This window comes from Neurospora tetraspora (assembly GCF_033439725.1).
Source record: "Neurospora tetraspora strain CBS 560.94 chromosome Unknown B0H65scaffold_6, whole genome shotgun sequence".
Taxonomy (NCBI): Eukaryota; Fungi; Ascomycota; class Sordariomycetes; order Sordariales; family Sordariaceae; genus Neurospora; species Neurospora tetraspora.
The window spans coordinates 3,274,813-3,293,451 of record NW_026944388.1 but is presented as its reverse complement, the minus strand read 5'-3'; the positions used below and the strand labels follow the sequence as shown (position 1 = coordinate 3,293,451).

The window sequence follows — 18,639 nt, the reverse complement described above, 5'->3', positions numbered from 1 at the left end:
TCGGCGAGCTCGATTGACAATCGTCGACTAGGCAAAGTCGTTTGGCAGCAAGGTTGAGGATAGTGGACGAGGTGGAGGAGTCGAGCGAGGCGATTTGGAGAGCAAGCGCTTCGAGGTTTGAGGCAAAATACTGCAAGACACAGTCCCACGTGCAGTATCCCGATTCCTGCCTAAAAAAGCTGCACAGTTCATCCGAAGTCCGAAGTCAATCGGAAATGCGACGCGCTGATGAATGAAGCTCGCGTCGTACCATGACGAAAAAGTGGTGATGAGCGCGGGTTCACGTGTTTAAGCGGGGTATTTTGAGGATAAAGTGGTCTGTACCATTCACCACAACGGCCCCCAAATCACCAGTAACACCCAGACTAGAGATATATGTAGCATTGAGCTACGATATGTAATGATTCATTGTTATATGTTTTTACATTGGAGTGTTCTCTCCTTGAGAGTGGTCTATTGCTTTGCGCGTCATTAAAGCCCCCTCGTCCACATTTATTTTCGTACAGTTGATTGCCCTAACCAACCCCAACTCCAATGCCAATGTCATATTAAACGAGCAACCTTTGCAACATGCCTTGCTCATTCGGCTTGTCTTCCCAGGCTTTCCCGTCCCGTTGCTTCCTCTTCAAAGTTTTAAACATTAGGCCCATCCCTGGCATGTCTTCATTAAACCCCATGAAAATCCTGCCATTAGCAGAAAAGAAAAGAGAGATGTCAATCGACATCCTCATGCAGCCCAAAGGGCAAAGAAGATTCCCAGGAGGAGGCACATGGTTAATGTAGCCTAGCCGCCTAGTACTATATATACAACGGCACCGGTCTTCTCAAATGAGTATCAGGCGCCACACACGATCGTCCAAACGAGCGCTTTACCTCAGTGGCCGCTTAGCGTCCTCAACACCACGTGCAATGACGTCCTCCAGCTTCCACCTAGGTGGCTTGATGAGAGCCTGGCCCTTAGCCTTGATGTACTCCTTCTCCATCTCGTGGGTAACACCTGCAGGCAAAGGCTCCAGACCTCCCGCGACACCGGTAGAGAACTTGATCTGGAGGATATCACCCACTTCGTCGCAGGCAGCAAGGAGGCGATCAAGATCGTCCTTGTTGTGTGCAGCAGATACGCAAAAGCGGGCACGAGAGCTGATGAGAGGTGTAGCGGGATATCCAACGACGACGACCGAGATCTTGCGCTTCAGCATTTCATGACTGAAAGCAGAAATCTTGCCAGGGTTGTAAAGCATGACGGGAATAATAGGGGAGTCATCGTGGCCGTAAACAATGAAGCCAAGACGCTTGAGACCGAGACGGAGATAGCGAGAGTTGAAGGCAATGCGCTGAAGACGCTCCTCGCCTTGACCGGGAACAAGCTCGCCCTCAATGATCTTGAGCGAAGCGAGAATCTGCATCAGGACAGCAGGAGCAGGCGATTCACCAAGGAGGGTAGCGGCATTGGTAGCCTTGAGCTTATCGATGATGTGCTTCTCGGCCGCAACGTAACCGCCATTAGCACCGAAAGACTTGGTCAGAGTTCCCATGAGAATGTCGACTTCAGCAGGATCAACATTGAAGTAATCGCAGACACCACGGCCGTTGGCGCCAACAGCACCGATACTGTGAGCCTCATCGATATAGAGGAAGAACTTGTACTTCTTCTTGAGAGCCAAAATACCGGGCAGATCGCACATGGTTCCCTCCATCGAGTAGAGACCTTCGATAGCGACAAGGATCTTCTTCCAAGGGCGGTGAGTGCGGGGCTGACCCTGAGCAATAGCCTCACGAAGCAGCTTCTCGAGATCCTCCATATTGTTGTGCTTGAACGACCTGATAACAGCTCCAGAAAGACGGGCACCGATACGAATAGAGGCGTGGTTGAGCTCATCAGAAATAAGGAGATCACCCTTGGAGACGAGCGCAGGGAAGGAACCAGCGTTGGTGACAAAGCCCATCGAGAAAACCATGGCAGCGGGCTTGCCAACGAACTTTGCGATTTCGCTTTCAACCTCGAGAGCGAGATCAGAAGTACCAGCATCCGCGCGAGGGCTGCAGCCGCTGAGGCCGTACTTGCGAACGCACTCCTCGACGGCATCGGCGCAAGGGCCAACGGACTGGGCGAAGCCAAGATAGTTGTACGAGCTCATGTTCAGGGTCTCGGTGCAGGTACCGGTGTACTGGTAGTTGCGATTGAAGTCATCAGACTTGCGGTCAAGGAGAGTGATGTAGCGGCCAGGGACGCCAGTGGTGGGTCTGGCGAAGCAGTCGTCGATGCGCATCTTGAGTCTACGAACGTAGAAGTTGTCGAAATCGTCGTTCAGGGGTGCGTAGCCGTTCTGCGCCCGGAGTGCCTTGTAGTGGCTCTGGTCTCCGAATCTCTTGCCGAAAAAGTCGCGGGCGTGACCGAAGAAGATTAGGATAAGGTAGCTGAGATAAGTAGTCAGGACGTAATAGTATGGGGGCTCGTCTTCGACGGGAGGCTCGAGAGTGCTGCCATCGTGTGTGCTGATGTAGCGGTGGCTCTGGCTGTTCAAGGGACCGAACTGGGCCTCGGCGCGTTGGCGCTTGAGGGTCTCCTCGAGGGAGGGGGGCTGGAAAAGAGTGGTGGACTCATGGTGGTTGAGGTCCTCGGAGAGCGAAATGGAGGGCAGCGACAAAATGCCCGTCGCGGTACCGGAGCCCTGGTTCTGTTGCATGGCCTGGAGGGCCTGCTTTTCCGAGAGCTGATCCTTGTTCTTGGGCGAAGAGAAGAACTGGGCGATGCGGGTGGCTTTGGACAGAGACGGCCTCCGCTCAGCGGCCCTGTCAGGGTTCGGCATATTGGAGGAAGAGGAGGAGGAAAAGGGGTTGGTAATCCTTCGGGGCATGTCTAGGGCGCAAGTGAGGGCGCAACTAGGTGGTTGGATGCAAGCAGATGTCCGCCGCTTTTACGACGTGTAGGAGGTAGAGCGATGCGCAAATGCTAACTCCAACAGATACTGTAGTAGAGAGATATCAGCAAGGTGGCCTAGAAGGATTACTTGATAGTGAGACGGGCCGCGAGCGAAGCCAAGGGAGAAGACGAGTTATCGCAACAATTTGGGAATGATGGAGTTTCTGCTAACAACGAAGCAACTGGGATGCTGATATGCTGCTTTCGCATGCCAAACATCCGAGGGCCATGTCAAATGACGAGACGCAGGCAATTGCACAGCGCTGCCAATGCAGGTCCAATCGAGCTCCTTGCATGTGGTGGCGGCTCCCAGATACCAAGATGCTCTTGCGGGTGTACAGCAGTAGCAGCTTCCAGCCATTCCCGTCCATTCACCGCCCGGGTGCAACACCTATCCATCACCTTGGCTCGCGAGGGGAAGGGAGACAAGGAAGATGGAAAGCAGTATTCGGAACACTCACCTGCCCTATCATCCAAGACGTGTGTACAAGTACAACAGCCTCCGAGAGCAACGTACAAGGCGGCGACGAGGTCGAAAATCGGATCGAGCGATTGTTTTGGAGACAAAACGGCGGTCGCGATGGAACCTCTTGGGCGGTAGCGGTAGCGGTAGGCGGTGTTGGCGGGAAGAAACCAAAAGAGAGGGGAAGGTCGTCGCACTTGTCGTCGCAGTCGAGTGTCGCCCTTTACAACTCTGCTACACCCTCGCCCCTTGTTGATGTGCAGGACAGGTCACGGCTGTCTTGTCAACGGCCGTCTGGTGGTTTTGGATATTGAACAGGGCGAGGAGGGAAGAGTCGGGGGCGTCGGCTGTCTGAAAAGAGTGGACGAAGCAGAAGATTTCAATGAATTGCGGAAAGGGGCACAGGCTCACAGCAGCCCACCAAGTGATTCAAAGACAACCCACCACAGTCGGGCGACAACGGAAAGTCCACCACAGTCCACCGCATTCCCACCGCAGCCGTCCGAAATTGTGGAACCGATGGCGGACGGCCAATGAGGCGGCACCGCCAGCGAGCTGTTGACCCCGGAGCGGTGTTGCTTCCGTTGCTTCGCAGCCACACGTTAATTTGGCCAGTCACTGCGAGTCTGACAAGAGGGCACTACGGGGACACTACTACGGCGAGCACTAGCACGATTGGGGACTTCAGCTGTTGTCACAGCACCGAGCGCGTTATCCAGTCATGTACCGTGATACCCCTGGATCATGCGGCCGCTCCCTTGTGAGGTGTGTACTTTGGTACTGGTTGTCTGGATTTGTTAGCGCATCCAACCAAGTTCCTCCGTATCTCCCGAACACTCCGGATCGGTGGGATCGGTTGGTGGTCTTTGTGCTCGATGACGGGACTTTTTATCAATTGCTCGGACTCGTGCTTCTTGAAGCTGATAAAGTGTCGCTTGCTTGAAGCGTTTCTTTGTTACCTGGCTCACTGGCTACTACTCAAGCAGACTGTGATATAGAAGTCGACACTATCAAGAAAGTCCGGGTATAAAGCCGGCGTTATGGCTTGAGACGAGACACCAACGGCTCTCGGACTCGGGAACACTCCGATACTGTTGCGTTCCTGGGATGGGGATCGCCTCGAACCACTGCAGGCACCATTGACATGGACTTGTCCAGGCGCGACACATTGGCGGATGTGCCAATCACCAGCCGGCTTTGGTCCCGACTAGGCAAGGGACTCTTGAGTGTCTCGAGGTGTTGTGTACCATTGCCACCGAGCACTTCGGAAATGAAATGAAAGGGATCTCAGGGAAGAAACCCTAGGTATTCTTCGAACGGCAAACATCTTTACTCCCCATTTCCCACACGCCCAATTCAACGAATTTTTCTCCCGCTCGGCATCGCCTACTCTCGATCATCGATCTGTCTAGTGCCAGCAGTCAACCACAGCCCTGCTGCATTGATGCGCCCATGGCCTGATGGCCGTTATCCACCAAGATATGGATACCTCGGACGCTTGGCAAAGAGAAACTGGAAACATGGCTAGCCTTTCGCAGGAATCGCAGCTCCCGTCGTCGCAGGTTGCTGGATTCTCTCTTTTGTAGTTTGGCGGTCAAAGGTCTGGGATCAAGCGGTTTGATTGCGATGATGTGGTGAGATGCGGTGATGCAGAGCTGCATTACAGCACACGGGACTGCATGAGACTTGCAGCCGCCTTTTTATTGCAACCGTCCTCGCTGCGCTATCGCTGCACACTTGCACGCTTGCGCCGCGCTAGAAGGGTGTCGCGTAACGGGCTTGTAGAAAGATACGTACCGCCTCCCCAGTCGCCTCCATCCTCTAACACCATTAGCCCGCATTTCTCATCAAAATCCGCCAAACTAAATACTTCCATTTCCAACAATCCAAATCTATTTCGAGCAATATCCACGCTGCAAAAAAGGTAACGCATCCACGCAACTCAGCTGGCCCAAAAGGGGGCTTTTTGCTCTGTTTTGCTTTATATAGGGTTACGGAGGGTGGGATGCGGGGGTTTGAAGTTTCGAAGTCGACCTTTGAACTTTGTCACTTGAAAAGTGGTGGTACGTATCTTTTTACAAGCCCGTTACGCACCCCCGCTAGAAGCACCATCAATCGTGTGACTTGGACTCTGCGCCGGCAATTGGCTGACCCCGACAGCTGCCGCCAAGACGAGAGAGATTGAGGCCTTCTTGATGACCATCAGACGTGAGACATGAATCATGATGACGGCTTTTACCTGGAGTTTCACGGGTGCCGACAGTTAAGAATATGCAAGGTACGTATGTTGAATTGATTAATTGACGGGATAGAAGATGAGATGGAAGCAAGGCATGGCTTCTTTGTCTGGGATGACTGGAGAGGTCTCCGCCTCCGCGTTTCCGACTTGGCCTTCTCGACTTTCTCCAACAGACCACAACCCTCATCCAACAACTCCAACCGTTGTTACACATTCTTCAACAACCTGGTCTCATCTAGTCGGGTTTCACAAGTCAAAGAAGATTGCCGGTTTCTTCAAACTCGAAAGAGTGTTGAACAATGGCAACAACCCTAAAGCCTCTTTTAGGAAACTCTTGGCGAATTAAAGTCTCTGCAGCGGTTTCCAATGTCTAGAGGTAGCTTTGCCCAGACTCGGCTTTGGACGGGTCCCAATGTCAAACCTCGGGCCATCCCATCGGAGCGCGGAGGGAGGACGATCTCAGCCACTCAAGCACCGAATTTTCTTCCCTTTCTGCCTTTCCAGCCAGCTGTAGCATTCTGCAATTCCGGTGGCCATCGCCGGCGGCATGTGGCACTCGAGCATGCCCCGGCATTGATCCAGCATACTGCGGCGCTACTATGGTCTGTGAACCCAGCACTCTAGCCCACAAGCCCGAAACTACCCGTAACGGTAAACCCGTAGCGGCTCCCCATCTTCAACCCTCCCTGGAGCCTCCGTGATCACGTACACCCTGACCGCACAACACGTCGACCACCACACCCACGTCTCCCACTCTCGGTCTGGGCATTGAACGCAAAGTGGAGGAGCAACAGTTGAAGCCTCTTTTGAGATCGACGAACCCCAGATTCCGAATCTGATAACTGTCCCAAGTCCCCGTTACCCCGGACCAAAGTGTGGAAGTTTCCCCGCGACAACCTGGATCGTCATCACTCCTCCCCCACGCGTCCCTGGGAAATTGACATCATTCTCGCTTCACGCGTCTTTTATTTTACCAGATATATCTTTTAATCATCTTCAGTCCTTCACCATGGCCGTCACCAACGAGCTCTGGAGGCATCAGGACCCCCAGTCCACGCAGATGTGGAAGTTCCTTGAGCATGTGAACTCCAAGTACGGCCTCCAGCTCAACGATTATCCATCCCTCTACAAGTGGTCAGTCGACAACGTTGCCGCCTTCTGGGAAGAGGCATGGCACTTTACCGGAATCAGGCATTCCAAGCTATTCGATGAGGTGGGTGGCTGAGTCTTTTTGTTTTTCTTCATGCGATCCCGCTGGCTTCCATGGATGATGTTTTCCATTCTCGAACCGTCTCATTTTCTTTTCCGCGGGGTCAAGGGGAAAGGGGGGAAGATGGGGAAGATGGGGAACCCCGGACAACCCCAACTTTGTTCAGCCCCCACTTCCGGTTCACGAAGCACAATGTACAACCGGAAGGATGTCTACAATATCTGTAGATGCGATGGGTTGGGGAACTGATGTCTCATACGGGGCGTCGCTTGAACGCATTCCCTCTCATCTCATTTGCCCATGTTGATGACCGCATTTCGTCGTCGGGGTTACCGAACATTCTACGGCGGACCCTTATACCCCTAAACATACCCCTATTGGGAAATAAAACACTGCGAGCCAACCAGCGCATTGGGAGAAGGCCTATGTATTGCTTCGTATAGACTAACCATGTCGACTACTATAGGTGCTCCCTGAAAATGCGCCCATGTTCCCTAGGCCCGACTTCTTCGCCGGTGCCCGACTAAACTTCGCCGAGAACCTCCTGTTCCCTGGAAATGCCGAAGTCAACGGATCCGATGTTGCTGTCATCACCGCCACCGAGAACGACGAGCACCTCACCGAAACCACATGGGACGAGCTGAGAGAGCAGGTCCGGCAATGCTCCAACGCCCTCCGAGCCGCTGGAGTGAAGGAGAACAGTGTTGTTGCTGGCTTTGTTGCCAACCACGTGCAAGCCTTGGTCGCCCTACTTAGTGCCGCCTCTCTCGGTGCCATCTGGACGGGAATCAGCCCCGATAACGGTGTCAGCGCCGTCTTGGACCGTCTTGTTCAGATCAAGCCCAGAGTTCTCTTCTCCGATAATGCCACTCTCTACAACGGCAAGGAGTGGTCTGGCAAGACCAAGACCCTCGAGGTTGTCGAGGCGCTGCAGAAGCACGGTCTCGAGCTCGTTGTCGTAGTCAAGGGCCTCAAGAACTTCGAGACCGGCCTGGACGAGATCCGCGCCAAGGGCGTCAAGGCGGAGGAATACGACGAGTTCCTTCACAGCTCGCCCAAGGAGGAGCCCCTCGTCTTCGCCCAGCTTCCTCCCTCGCACCCTCTCTATGTCCTCTACTCCAGCGGCACCACCGGCCTGCCCAAGGCCATCGTCCACACCGCCGCCGGCACCCTCCTCCAGCACAAGAAGGAGCTCTTCATCCACTCCAACCTCTCCCCGCGCTCGCGCATGCTCTACTACACCACCACCTCGTGGATGATGCACCACTGGTCCGTCTCCTCGCTCTCATGCGGTGCCTCGCTGGTCCTCTACTCCGGCTCCCCCTTCCGCCCGCACGGCCACCTCTCGCTCCCGCGCCTCCTCTCCTCCCTGAAGGTAACCCACTTCGGCACCTCAGCCGCCTACCTAACCACGCTCGAAGCCAACAACGTCCGCCCCATTGACCCCATCCACAACCTCGACCTCTCCTATCTCGAAGCCATCTACTCCACCGCTGCCCCCCTCCCGCCCTCCACCTTCGCCTTCGTCTACACCGCCTTCCCCTCCACCATCAACCTAGCCTCCATCACCGGCGGCACAGACATCATCTCCCTCTTCGGCGCCCCCTGCCCCTTACTCCCCGTCCGCGCCGGCGAAGTCCAATGCGCCGGTCTGGGAATGGCCATCAGCGTAATCGATTCCGCCTCCGACGCCTCCGACCCGCGGCCCGTCGACCCCGTAGGCTCCGAAGGCGATCTCGTCTGCCTTAAGCCGTTCCCCTGCCAACCGTTGACTTTCTTCGGCCCCGGCGGCGACGACAAGTACCGCGCCGCTTACTTTGAACGCTTCGGCACCGCCATGTGGCACCACGGCGACTTTGTGCGCATGGACCCGTCCACGGGCGCTTTGGTCATGTTGGGCCGCAGTGACGGTGTTCTCAAGCCCGCCGGCGTCCGCTTCGGGTCGGCCGAAATCTATAACGTGCTCACCCGCTTCTTTGCAAGCGAAGTCGAAGACGCGGTGTGCGTCGGCCGCAGACGCGAGTTTGATCGCGACGAGACGGTTTGCCTTTTTGTGGTCATGGTGCCCGGCAAGTCTTTTAGTTCGGAAGTGAGGGACAGGATCAAGAACGTGATTAAGCGCGAGTTGAGTCCCAGACATGTTCCGGGAGTGGTGGAGGAGTGCGGACCGGCGGGCATCCCGAGGACGGGGAATGGGAAGAAGATCGAGGTTGCTGTTAAGCAGATTTTGAGTGGGTTGAGGGTGAAGACGAATGCTAGTGTGGCGAATCCAGAGGCGTTGGAGTGGTTTAGGAGTTGGGCGAAGGCGGTGGAGGAGCCGCTGCCTAACTAGGTGGATGGGTAAGGTTGTGTGGGATGATGCGGGTGAGAAGAGTATATATATATGGTTGTGTTGTAAGATTCTTGAAGGGAAATATGATTTTGATTTTGGTGAAAGGGATGTACATCTATGGGTTGTTATTGGGTATATTATGATGGATTGATCTGGAGATAAACAAATATGATAGATGGACACACATAAAGAAGGGGGGAATAGACGGACGGGTAACGAATGTATAGGAAATCACGTTCTCAAGCTTTGCTTTGTCTGTGAAAAACGATGCTACTACAACTTAAATTTGGGATACCGTTAAACCGGTAATGAGAAAACAAGGTTATCTTACATTGAAAGGATAGAGACACTGGAAAGATCGCAACTCGATTGACGAGTTGCTCGTTCATCATTGCCTTAGAAACAGACACTCTGAACTGTGTTATCCTTTGCATGAAGAAAATGCAAAAAGAGAAATCACTGCGCCAGCCGCGAATCGAACGCGGGGCCCATCGATGGCAACGATGGATTTTACCACTAAACCACTGGCGCTTTGTGGTGTTGATAAGATATTTTAAGCATAACAGGTGCTTATGAGAAACGTGCGGTAAACTCCGACCGAGATGACTGAGACTTCAACGAACTCAATGACTGCTGCACAAGACACCGGAACTTTCATCACCACAAACGCATGAACAATCCGAGTCATTGATGATAGCTTGGTACTGTTCGCCCATTTGACTCATTCCTCGTTCCTTTCCTTCCTACCATATCCGATTTTGAAGCTACCTAATATGAAGAACAAATAACACCGCGCTGTCCCTTTTCTCCCAAAAGAGCAATGTTTCCCTTCCTTAGCTTTTTTTGTTCGGCTGCAGATTCAGTTTCTTTTTCTCGTTGGCAAATATCACGATGCCTTGTCAGATCAAACCTGCAGTTCATTAGTTCTCAGTATCGTTCGTGTCCCTTCCCTCCTCTCTCTTATATATCGCCCCGACTCATAATGATAATACCTCCCTCCTACTCCCTCCTATACTTCCATCCACCAGCAGCCACAAAACCCACAAACAGAGAGACCCCCCCCCCAAAACTCGACTCAAGACTGAAGAACTCAAGAAAACCTCCCCCCATCAAGAACAAAACTAGCCCCATCCATCGGATCCATAGCCATAAAGTCCAACAGATCGATACCGCCCACATTTACACCCTCCGCCGTCATGGACACGCTCGTGTTGTCAATATTCTGGAAGAAGGCCGGGCCGGTGGGGAGGTACCACATCTCGTTGCTGGGGTTTGCCCAGTCGGTGTTCTCCAACATGCTGTCAGTCAAACCACCACCACCACCGCCACCGCCGCCACTGCCGCCGTTGCCATTGCTGTTGCCGTTGTTATCGGGTAAGTTGGACGGGGCGGCGGGCGTGGAGGGACCGAACATGGATGCTGAGCCGGTGGGGTAGGGGAAGTCGCCGGCTGCGACGTCCCAAGGGGTGGCGGAGATGTTGTTGTTTGTGAGGTTGGAGCGTTCTGTTTGGTGGCTTATTAGTTTCGGTTTTTGGATAGCAACTGAGGAAAAAGGCCAGGATAACTCACCGAGATTGTTAGCAGACAGCTTGGACCAGACGTCCCCCGAGGAAAGATTTGGCGCCCCATGGGACATGGGACCGTTGCCGTTGGTAGTATCGGCGTGCTGATTCGGATTGGGAGACCGACCATCTGTAGTGGCAACGGGCGGCGGCGGGGCGTGAATAAAGCGGTTGCGTAGACGGCTCGTCAAAGTCTCGAGCATATCTGCGAAGCGTATTCCCAAATGAACATCGTCAACGACGCAGTGCCTCAGAGCATCTACCGTCTGGTCCATCAGGCTGATGCTCAACTCGACATCTGATTTGGGCGCACCGAGTGCAAACGTCTTGAGCAGAAACATGGCACCACTGATGATGCGGAAGTAGGTCCGCACAGGAGCGTGCTTCAAATAACCCTTGGGCAAGAGACCCTCGACAACGGTTCGAAGCAGGTTTCGGCTGCCGTTAACAACCTCTTTCACGTACTCCTCGTCTTCAGCCCCGAACCCACCAAGCTGACTGAGCGGCAGCTTTCCGAGATAGTTTTGCGTCTGCGGTGACAGTTGCGGAGCAGAGTGTCCCGAGACGCTTCCACCGTTGGCTGAGCCTCCGCCTCCAACGTTGGGGTTGTTGGTACACCGCTCAACGACAGCTTGCAAAGCAAGCGAGTTGACGTAGATTCGGACGTATTCATACTCGATGGTTAGAATGTGCCGAATGTATGGTGGCAGAACAAATCGGTTGAAGTCGTTCCACCAGTTCCTCAACAGAGGCTGGAACTCCTTCAACAGTTGTATGTACTTTCCGCTCTGGATGATATCGGTGGTGTAGTTGCGAGACCGGAAGAGTTTCTCGTTGCCCCTATGCATCACATTGCTGACACCTGCCCAGCAGAGGATAATCTGGTCGTCTAACTCGAGGTCGGGAATGTACACAAACCCATTGGACATGGACGAAGGATTGGTCCCCGGAGTGGTCCCTTCTCCTCCCGTGTGAGGTCGCCTCCGTGACATGATCGGATCGTTACGCATGTTCTCAGGGACCATGTTTGTCCAGTTGAGTCGCCCGGCAAGCTGGCTCAGGTAAATCAAGAGCAATCTCTTGATGCGATGGGCTCTGAGACGATACGACTCATCCTCGTATTCCGGCCGAGTTATAGACCCGGTTGCGAGCAGTTCGTCGATGTCGTCAAAGACTCCGAGCTCGTACGCCAAGCCCAAAGCGGTACTCAGCAGCATCCAGCACATACGGTCACTTCGCCAGGCAGGCTCCAGCCAGCTCTCTATTCTCCTGCCGCCAAACCCGGCTGAAGGTTTTTGGTTGTTGTCGTCATCCGCTGAGTTGTTCTCATACGAGGGCAAAAGCAGCTCGTCGATGGCCTCGCTTGGCGGGAAATGGAGGGCTCGTGGATGCCACTCCGTCAGGATCATAAGGGACTCGATCGTGCCGAATGTCCTGAGACTGCCGCGGCGAAGACCCCTCCATGGTGCCGTGCTAGAACTCTGCGATTCGTCCGCGCCCGAGCCACAAAAGCCACCACCAAATGCCTCCTGACCCCAGACCACACGCTCAATCATGCCTCGGAGGTATGTCCATAGTTGTTCGTGGATGGCGTGTGATCGGCAGTGACCTCCGGTTCCCGGCATGCGGCGGTACCTGGACGCAATAGTGAGGAGCGTCACTGTCAAAATCGGCTCCTCTGTCAACAAGGTGAGGTGCGAAGCCGGATTCCGGAACGTAGGAGGGGATATGGGCGTGAGTGGTGAAAGATATGCATAGTAACTAGGTAGTCACGTTAGTTTAGCACAAGAACGACACGTAGAAGGCAGGAACCTACTATTCTATGTAATCAATCGCCTCCTGCGCAGTAAACCACCCAGCCCGCACGAACCGAAAGCGCGCCCATGCCTTCAATGCCTCGTTGTAGCCCGGCTCCTGTGATATGTCCCGCTTGGTAAGTTCCGGGTCGATAGGCTCGGCGGGCGCTTCCTGTCTTGAAGCGTGGCGAGAGTGGTGACCCGGACGGTCATTGTGATGAGATGAGTGACGGGAGTCCAGACCAGGGCGCCCAGCATGAAGATTGGTCCGCGAAGAGCTCCCGACGGCAGCAGACTCTCCGTCCTGCCTATGCATCGGGCTACGCAAGCGCGCGACATCAGCATATGGCAGTCTCTGGGACCGATCATCACGGGTATCAACTAACTTGTCGGTCGCCGCCTTGTACAACAAGTCTAGAGCGTCGTGTGGACCGTAGACTTCCCTGCGCATAACTGTTCTGGCCTCAAAGTTCTCCAGCGGAGTGTTGGCCTCACCGGCGCCAAACTCGCCGCCGGTGGTACTCCGAGCCCCTCCAGTGCTCGTGGTGCTCTTGGGGTCGCCATCTCCGGGTCTCCTCAGCGGTTGTGCCCGGCCACGGCTACCCCCAGGAGTGAGAGGGACATCGCTGTAGAGACGGCGATCAATAGTGGCAGCTATGACCGGGCTTTCACCACTGCGCAGCTGCTTTCTGCCGTTGCGAAGGATATAGTCGTCATGGTCGGGATCATCAAAGATGTCGGTCATGTCATCGTCCACCTTGCGCTTCCGGCGGGTCGCGCTGAAGTAGCATTCCTTGCTCTCGCGCCGGCAGCGGACACATGGCGGATCACTGGGGTTATCGACGGAACCCAGATCACACCGGACCTTGCGACGGCGACAGGGGATACATGCTTGATAAACCCGCTTGTGTTGGGTTCCTGTAGTAGAAGAAGCACCACCGCCAGTGGCAGAAGGGCCGGCGCCGGATTGCGACTGGGACCGGGGCCGGGGCTCGTCCTGAGGTTGGGAGGCGGAAGCAGATCCGGCTCCACTCTGAGCCGTAGCGGCAGCCGGAGCGGTGCCGGATGGAGTCAAGGGCGGAGCAGTTCCGACCGAGGCGGAACCGGAGGCGGACGGCGACAGCGGCGAAAGAGAGTGATGGCCAGCAGCGGCTTGTTGGGCGACCGAGGCGGCGTACTGGGCCATGGTTAGGGGCGGCAATGGAGTCAATGCGACCCGAGGCCGTCGGTGGTGATGATGGGTGTCGGGCTGGTCGGGTCCAGGTAGGCCCCTGGGTCTGACCTCGGTGTCGGTTTGCAGCGGTTTGTGGTGGTTGAAGAGAGTCAGGACGGCTATCAGGACAGGTCTTGGTAGGATAAAAGAGCCGAACGGCGACGAGATGGGCAGGCGGCGATAATGATTGATTAGCTGGAACAAGAATAAAAGAAAGCGGGCGGATCTTGCTCTTGCCCCTCCCCCTGTCTCCAATCGATCTCCAATAACTCCAACCGATTGGATTGGATTTTGTTGCAGATGCTGGAATCCCAATGCCGTCGTGTCGGGGTCGCCAAATGGACGTGCAAAACGTCCAAAGTGCACGCGGGAGTGGACCTTGAGTTCTTCCTTCTCTTTTTGCGGGGTGGAGTAAGCGGACAGTCCCCGAGTCCCCGTCAATCCCGTCCAGTGGCCAGAGTCAGTGCAGTGCAGCCCAGCGAGTGCCCTTGTGCCTGGTCCCTGTGTGAGTGGTCGAACTGGGATGGAATCAATCAATCACAATGTTGATGAACTGCAACGAAGAGTTCCTTCGTTGTGTTGATGCAGTTCGGTAACGAGAGAGTGAAAAGAGGTTCGCAAGGTGTCTCTGGGGAACAGGCCTATCAGAATGAGGAAGAAGCCCCGAGAAAAGAAAAAAGTCCACCGCCAGTGCAACACTGTCCGACACTGTCCAGGAGCACTGAAGAGCAATGCAACACTGCACCGCACCGACGTCCTCTTTCTCGCTTCCTCACCCACGATACCTCGTCGATGAACTGACACCTTCCACGATGAACCCCTCGAACCCCTCTCCAAGGATCCTCGTAAAATGGGTTTTTTGATGGTGTACCTAACCGGGGACCTCAAAAGCGGGCTCCTCTGTGGAATCTTTAGAAAATTCAAAAGATGACTATGGACCCTTGACCGCCGAAACGCCCGTTGCCGTTGATAATGGAAATCGTCGGCTTTTGGGCGGGCATAAGGTAAACTTTGTCTCGGCATTCAACAATCTTATCAAGACCAGCTGTTCATCATCAGAAACGCCTTCCAGAAAGAGATGACGGCTGATGCCAAGGAAAGATACCAGCAGCAAATATGAGATCTGATCTGGAAATGGGGTTGGGCTGCAAGACTTGAATCGATTGATGCAAGACATTGGAAAAAAAGGCTGCCAGACGCCTCTTCCCGTCATCCTCCTCCCAGTCCGACCTCAAGATAACGGGTACACACTCGGCAAAAGCGAACAAATTGCATACCAATGGCGAGCCAATTGCGACACTGAAACACAGATAAGGAAGCCACGGGAGCCTCACTCGGTCCTTCATCAACCAAGACAGCATCACAGGAACGGTACAGCGAGCCTCAGAAACAAGTCAGCGGATGATTCTGATTTCAATCGCTGTGTCAAAACTCAAAAGCAAACTGACGAATCATAAGCCACCGTTTCACTTATTCCCTTTGGTTGTCAACCGTCACGTTCCTTCCTCTTTCTAGCAGTCACGCGGACGATTTTATATGCTGCTGTTTCTTGGAACTTGACAGTCCCATCCCTTTTCTACGCTTCTTGATACGCAGAAAGGAATACCTCCAAGACAACGTGACAGTCCTAGCCAGCAGTCCCATAATCTGTAGTCACCTCCAACGGAACCTACGGATCTCGATCCAACCCCCAAACGTCAAGATACATACAAGAGATCACAGTTAACCGCCTTCCAAAAAAAGCAACTCACAAGCCAACCTCCTCTTTTGTCACTTGTCTCGCCAAAAAAGAGCCGCATCTGCCAGCATCCATCGGCCATCTTGCCATCTGCAACCTAACCTCCACTTTCCCCAGTTTCTTACTGATCATCAGGTAACATCGTGGCTTGGAAAGGAAGTTAAGAGAAGCGAGGTAGAAGCAGGAGAAGAAAATTCTTTCGTTCCACGCATCTCGCATCTGAGTGGGCTTTCGCTAAGCTCGGCTGGGATCGATCTACGATCTCATCAGGTGGTGCTTCCGCAGAAAACTAACGACTACAGTCAAGTCTGCACATAACGATACGAGGCATAACGATAATCTGGACATAACGATTAATTCCGCCGCCACCATTTCATTTGTATGGAGATTTCAGCAGTATAACGATATATTGGCCATTGAGATTACGATCAAAATCTGGCCAAGTTTAGTATGGTGATCGTTATACTCGATAGGTGGTAGACTTAGGAAAGGTCACCAACTTACCCCTTGGCGGTACCTTCACCACCAGTTTTTTATGCCCGAGTACCTGCCCCAGACCTGCCTTGGCGGCCTTGGCACTACTTGGAGTAACGATAGTCTGGTTATAACGATCAGATTCAGTAGATAACCAAATATCGTTATGTACAGACTTGACTGTAGTAGGAGAAAACTAACAAACTCACCTTCCCCATATGTATTCGCGGGCTTGCATACTATCTTCGATCTGGGTCGATGTCACTTCCCTTGGTATTGGTTTTTTTCTCGGTTGAAGAGACCTTTACATCAATAGGTCCCTCTACACTAGTCTAGACATCAGATTACGATCTGATGATCTCGAATCTTCCCCACGAACTGTCTAGTAGTTCACACAAACATCTGCAACGGCCAACCTCTCCATCGTCCGTTTGTTCCCCGTCTTTCTCAAGTACATCAATACGCTGAGACCCGTACCTGAATATAAGGCTGATCCATTCAGCATCCGGTTATCCATGCCAGAAGCTGGTCCCGTCATCACAGGTATTCCTCTCTCCCGCTCTCCGGCATTGCCCCGTCCGTCCGTCGTCCAGTGCCTGTCACCTCCCGTCGTGCTTGTACTGTCATTCTCTTTTTTAACATTATACCAGTTCTAGTACTGTAGTCTACATATAGTCTAGATCTGTCTGTCAATGTCAATGTCAATATCAACGAATATGCACCCTACACATTCTAAAAGCATCAACTATCTGTGCACGATTTTACATACCTATGTACCTACCTACCTACCATCTGCGCAGCACCTTGCTTTATGAGCGCCCGCCGATGATATCTCCGGTCACGATTGAGCAATGAGACCAGTTGCTGCTGATTGATCCATACCTTGAATTTTGTAAAACTAACCCTATGCTGCTCTCCTTTCCTGTCTAATACCGTCATACGACAAGAAAGCCTTCAGAGACCATGAGCTGAGAACTAGGTAACGGCCGCCGAACGGAAAGATAAAATAAACCCCAGGTCGGGATATCACGCCGTTCTCCATTAACAGCAGCACCTTTCGTCCTCTTCAGCTAAAGTACCCAGCCATCTCTGCTTCCCATGGTACCTCTGAATCCTTTTCTGAACTCTCCGCTCGCCTACACATCATCTTTCTTCCCACCTTCCACATCCCGTGCATGAAATTCATTACATCTCCAATCTCCCTCCTACCTTTTCCTTGCTTAATTTTCCTTCTTATGGATCTCTCAAGTTCCCCATGACGATCCCAGAGGGGCGGTCTTAACCATGATAAGGTTCAAGGTCCGCCCAAAGCGCAACTGATAAGCTATGCCACTCCCTTCCAGTGAAAAGCAGTCTTCGCGAGCAGACACCACCAGCCAAGGCAGCAACCACGTTGTCAACAAGGAAACGGATCAACGAAAACACACCCAGGCCGTCAACTTCACACAAAGGAAGGAGCCTGGAACATCGAATCAAGCGCGAATTATCTTTGAGAAGCTTTTATGATCTTTCTCAATTTCTGCTTTTTGCGGTTTCCACCATAACTCCATAAACGCCATGATAATGCAGGAGCCGAAAGCCCAAGGCTCTAATGGCAGGATGGATGTGTGGTTGGTGTTGACGGGGATGTCAAGGGATCAATAATGGTGAATAAGGGGGTGGTGGTGTACTGGGTATGGTATGGTGCGCACTGTGATCTAGTAAGAAAGAAATTCCCGTCCCTGACGACTCTGCGTAGATCGATTGACGATCGACTACTGTAGATTCCTTCGATCAAGCAAGTCGTACTATGAGACAACGTTGGCTTTGATCTGTGATGGGTGTCAGCGACAGATCACCAAAAGGATTTGGTATGAGGGGGGACAACTTACCAAGAACTCCCAGAGCATCTTCATGAGGTTGTCAGGAAGAGTGTAGAGATCCACCGAGAACTCGCCGGCTATAGACATGTTCAATCAGCACCAGGTCATATTTCCTCCAGAAACCTATGCCACACTCGCTACCGGGAAAACTTACCATCGAGGTTGTTCTGGATGTACGTATTATCATCCTTGTGGTCGTGGATCATCTGAATAACCTGAAGGAGGTCATCCTCGCCCAGCTTCGTCAAACCATCCGCCATGCGCTCGATGTCGTAGGGCCTCTTCTTCTTGGAACCGCCGTCGACCGCCTTCTTCTGCTTGCGCTCCTCGTCCGAGGGCAAGGGGCCCGTCTCTCTGAGAAGCTGCTGGAGCGCCTGGGATGGGTTGCGGAAGGTGACGGTGTGGATGTTCTCGTACTCTGATTGCTGGAAATTCAGGTCGTGCGCGATCGAGATTTTGCCGCCCTTCTCGGTGGTGTACATGTCGATGATCATCTCGAACTCACCCCAGCCCTCGTTGGTGCATTTGAAAGGGGGGTCGTTGAAAGCTGGATTCGCAGCGTGTTAGCCGACGTTTGGCTCTTGCGATAGAACATGATGAGATGTTTGGCGGCTGCCCGATGTCTACTTACTCTGAATGGGGTTCGCGAACGAAGGGTGGAGGTTGTAGGTCACCTTGGTGAAGCACCTGGCAGGTCTCTCCTTGCCATCTTGGTCGAGAATGTAGAGCTCGACTGTCCACTCCTTCATAGGATAGCCCTCCTGTGCCGCGGGCTTGTTGATGTTGTGTTGTTCTGTGACAACCTTGATCTTGCGCTGTAGACAGAT

The 18,639-nt window shown here is 53.4% G+C and overlaps 4 protein-coding genes and 1 non-coding gene across 5 annotated transcripts; 1 reads left to right on the top strand and 4 right to left on the bottom strand.

The window, feature by feature from the left end:
- Positions 1-826: 826 nt before the first annotated feature.
- B0H65DRAFT_274520 (serine palmitoyltransferase 2) lies at positions 827-2,988 on the bottom strand. The gene has a single exon (XM_062822795.1). It carries the CDS (start codon positions 2,856-2,858, stop codon positions 870-872), a length of 1,989 nt encoding a protein of 662 aa, XP_062679822.1. The 5' UTR covers positions 2,859-2,988; the 3' UTR covers positions 827-869.
- Positions 2,989-6,417: 3,429 nt separating this feature from the next.
- Positions 6,418-9,225, top strand: B0H65DRAFT_274486 (uncharacterized protein). The gene is made up of 2 exons (XM_062822794.1): positions 6,418-6,838; positions 7,302-9,225. The coding sequence occupies exons 1-2, from the start codon at positions 6,635-6,637 to the stop codon at positions 9,165-9,167; spliced, it is 2,070 nt and encodes a 689-aa protein (XP_062679821.1). The 5' UTR covers positions 6,418-6,634; the 3' UTR covers positions 9,168-9,225.
- Positions 9,226-9,627: 402 nt separating this feature from the next.
- B0H65DRAFT_t352 lies at positions 9,628-9,698 on the bottom strand. Its single transcript has one exon. It is a non-coding gene; the product is annotated as a tRNA-Gly (tRNA).
- A 138-nt stretch (positions 9,699-9,836) lies between these two features.
- Positions 9,837-13,874, bottom strand: B0H65DRAFT_274477 (uncharacterized protein). The gene is made up of 3 exons (XM_062822793.1): positions 12,546-13,874; positions 10,737-12,490; positions 9,837-10,670 (listed from the first exon to the last, which is right to left on the bottom strand). The coding sequence occupies exons 1-3, from the start codon at positions 13,709-13,711 to the stop codon at positions 10,258-10,260; spliced, it is 3,333 nt and encodes a 1,110-aa protein (XP_062679820.1). The 5' UTR covers positions 13,712-13,874; the 3' UTR covers positions 9,837-10,257.
- A 3,899-nt stretch (positions 13,875-17,773) lies between these two features.
- On the bottom strand, positions 17,774-18,639 carry B0H65DRAFT_430090 (yeats family-domain-containing protein; the record flags this gene model as incomplete). The annotated part of the gene is made up of 3 exons (XM_062824862.1): positions 17,774-17,889; positions 17,967-18,359; positions 18,444-18,639. Coding segments are annotated over 3 exons (705 nt in total), but the record flags the coding sequence as incomplete, so codon positions are not given.